Source organism: the organism of the source record quoted next, unplaced genomic scaffold (genome assembly GCF_019419815.1).
Source record: "Pyrus x bretschneideri cultivar Hongxiangsu unplaced genomic scaffold, Pyrus_bretschneideri_v1 Contig21, whole genome shotgun sequence".
Lineage (NCBI taxonomy): Eukaryota > Viridiplantae > Streptophyta > Magnoliopsida > Rosales > Rosaceae > Pyrus > Pyrus x bretschneideri.
In genome coordinates this window covers 2120030-2123244 of record NW_025999513.1, presented here as the reverse complement: position 1 = coordinate 2123244, position 3215 = coordinate 2120030, and the positions used below count along the sequence as shown (strand labels likewise).

General features: G+C 44.6%; 1 protein-coding gene across 1 annotated transcript; it reads left to right on the top strand.

Annotated features, from left to right (window-relative positions):
- The first annotated feature begins 1641 nt into the window (after positions 1-1641).
- LOC103940575 (CBL-interacting serine/threonine-protein kinase 4) lies at positions 1642-3215 on the top strand. Its single transcript, XM_048584562.1, has one exon. The coding sequence runs from the start codon at positions 1712-1714 to the stop codon at positions 3005-3007; it is 1296 nt and encodes a 431-aa protein (XP_048440519.1). The 5' UTR covers positions 1642-1711; the 3' UTR covers positions 3008-3215.

Genomic DNA, 3215 nt, shown 5'->3' with positions numbered 1-3215 from the left:
TAGAGCATGGAAGCCTCATATTAATGTTTCATATATCGATTTCTATTATTAGAGTAAACTATTCCTCGGTTGCGAAACATAAAATATTCAAATTAATGGGAATAAGTTATGTGTACAACATATGCTATTTATCAAATATGATAACTTTGTTTTTGATGAAATACGCAAACTATTGGTCCACATTCTACAAAGGCACTAGAAGTCCACAATCAACTACCCCTCGGGCCGTATCATCGCAAATCGTACAAGTCGCTACGCGACTTCCACAGATTATCTTGATATGTAAATACCTTGCCTATCAGTATCTTAGCATGACAAAATTCTCCGGAGCATATTCCAAGAATCTCAAATAAATATTCTTTTATAAGTGTGCAAACTATGCAAAGTTTTAAAAAGCGTTAAGCGCTAGTGAAGAGGTGGACAATGGCCTTTTCTTATTTTTTTTAAATGTCTATGGATTAATTGTGACGGTAGCCAGCTGCTTAGCATCTAACGGGTCATAAGTAGCGCTAGGCGGAGACTTTTATAACACTGAGACTAAGTAACACTCTGCTAATATGTTCAATGAACCTAGACAATAGGGTAACTTCTACATTCTCTAAATAGTCAAGGCCAACTTGCTTTATTCTAGTAATCAATAACTTTACCATACTCTTATTACTTTCTACAGTCTTTTTGCTTTGGGCATCGAAGGCCCTTTGGCTAAAACCACATTAGTACTGGTGTTAGTCGTAACTCCGTTTATCTCTTTTCTTTGTATTTGTAGGTTTTCGTGAAATCAATTCAAGGCGAAAAATTTACTCCCACAGTAATGTGTTGTGCACAATAGCTAGATGTACCCCTACATCACTTAAGATGTGTTGTCTATGGACTCATCATGTGTGTGACGAGTTGTGCTAAGAGTATCGCACATTTGAGAACGTAAACCTTGAATTTGTTTCGAAGGTATTGGATATGTCTATTCATTGACAATTGGTTTTGAATTGGTTCTATCAGTTTTTTAACAATGATAAATCCGTTAAGATTTATTACACCCAATTCATCGTTCTACAGTTTTCTTTTAGTTTTCATTGTCAACATTGTAAGCACGTACATCTATGTTTATGATTGCATGTCTTGGTTTTGAGCTAGTTATCGTAAAAATATATTTTCTTCTTTACAAACAAGATGTGAGGAAGAATCAAGCACACAAGATGCTCTTAATTACTTAAACTATAGCTCAATCATGCTGAGATGATTATGACTCGAAAACTTATCTAAAACAACTTAAGCATATAATGGTGATGACTCATTCTACGTATAAGAAAACACAGATGAAAAATGTAACCGAAAATGTTATGCAATTCAATTGAAAAATAATCTTTTATATATCTGTCTGGTCTACTTTTTCCTACTTAGTATTTATTTCGATGATAAATTTACCTACTTACTATTGTCATTAAATTATAATAAAAATAAAAATAAGAAGGAAGGGGATGAATTATGTGTCGGCGGCTAGGGTAAGAGGTTGACTGGAGTCTACAACGGGAAGTGAAAAACAAATTTCAAAAAACCAAAAAATACAAGGGTATTATGGGAAAACAAAATTAAGAAGCCAGCTAGTAGTCTCCCGAGAAATATGCTATAAAACCTAACGCGCAAAGCAGCAGCAATTGTCCCTCAGTGTCTCTGGGTTGCTGCTGCTGCAATAGCTTCCTCCAACCCACGAGCCATGGGCCCCGGGGTCCCACCAACCCCACCCCCCACCTCACCCGACGCCACCACCCCCACCACCCTTCTCGGCAAATATCAACTCGGCCGGCTGTTGGGTCGAGGCAGCTTCGCTAAGGTCTACAAAGCCCAATCCCTTATCGACAACACCGCCGTCGCCATCAAAATCATCGACAAGTCCCAAACCGACGCCGCCATGGAGCCCCGCATCCTCCGAGAAATCTCCGCCATGCGCTGCCTCCAGCAACACCCCAATGTCCTCAAAATCCACGAAGTTCTCGCCACCAAGTCCAAAATTTACCTTGTCGTGGAGCTCGCCACGGGCGGCGAGTTGTTCGCCAAAATCTCGCGCCACGGTAAATTTCCGGAGTCCCTTGCCCGCCGATACTTCCAGCAGCTCGTCTCTGCGTTGCACTTCTGCCACCAAAACGGCGTCGCCCACCGCGACGTGAAGCCCCAGAACCTTCTGCTGGACAAGAACGGCAACTTAAAAGTCTCGGATTTTGGACTCTCCGCTTTACCCGACCAGCTCAAAAACGGGCTGCTCCACACCGCCTGTGGGACCCCCGCGTACACGGCCCCCGAGGTGGTTTACCGGCGCGGCTACGACGGCTCCAAAGCCGACGCGTGGTCGTGCGGCGTCATCCTCTTCGTCCTGCTCGCCGGTCGCCTGCCTTTCGACGACAGCAATTTGATCGCTATGTATAAGAAGGTTCAGAGGCGGGAGTACGAGATTCCGGCTTGGATTTCGAAGCCGGCGGGTCGGATCATATACCAGCTGCTCGACCCGAACCCGAACACGAGGTTGGGGATCGAGGCGTTGATGGAGAAGCCGTGGTTTAAAAGATGTATTGATTTAGGGCTTTTCGAGGAAGCGGCGGCGGAGGCAAAGAAATGCGACGTCCTTCCCTGCGGGATGAATGCGTTCGATATAATATCGATGTCGTCAGGGTTGGATCTCTCCGGGCTTTTCGAGGCGGAGACACGGAGGGGGAGGCGGTTCACGGCGGAATCGGCGGCGGAGACGGTGGTGGAAAAGGTGCGGGAGGTTGGGGAGAAGCTGGGGTACAGGGTGGAGAGAGGGAAGACGGGTGTGAGTGTGGGAGTGGGGAAGGGAGCGATGATGAGGGTGGTAATGGCGGTTGAGGTAATGGAGATTGCACCGAGTTTGGTGGTTGGGGAAGTGAAGATGGTGGAGGGCGGCGGGGTTGAGTTGGAGCGGGAGGTTAGGCTTTGGGAAGAGTTGAGGGCTGGGTTGGAAAACCATGTCGTTTCGTGGCATAAGGCTGTCGTTTGATGTTGGCGGTGTACATTAATTGGATGTTAGGTGGGTGTGTTGTGTGGAAATTAAAGTTTAAACGCAGAAACATTGGTAGTTGTTTAATTAATTAAGGCGTGGTTAGTGATGTATTAGTTGGGTTAAGATTTTAGGTGCTGTACAGTAGTTGAGATAGTGTAGTATGTACTGCTACTTATGTATGATTAATGAAAAATTAGTTTCAGAA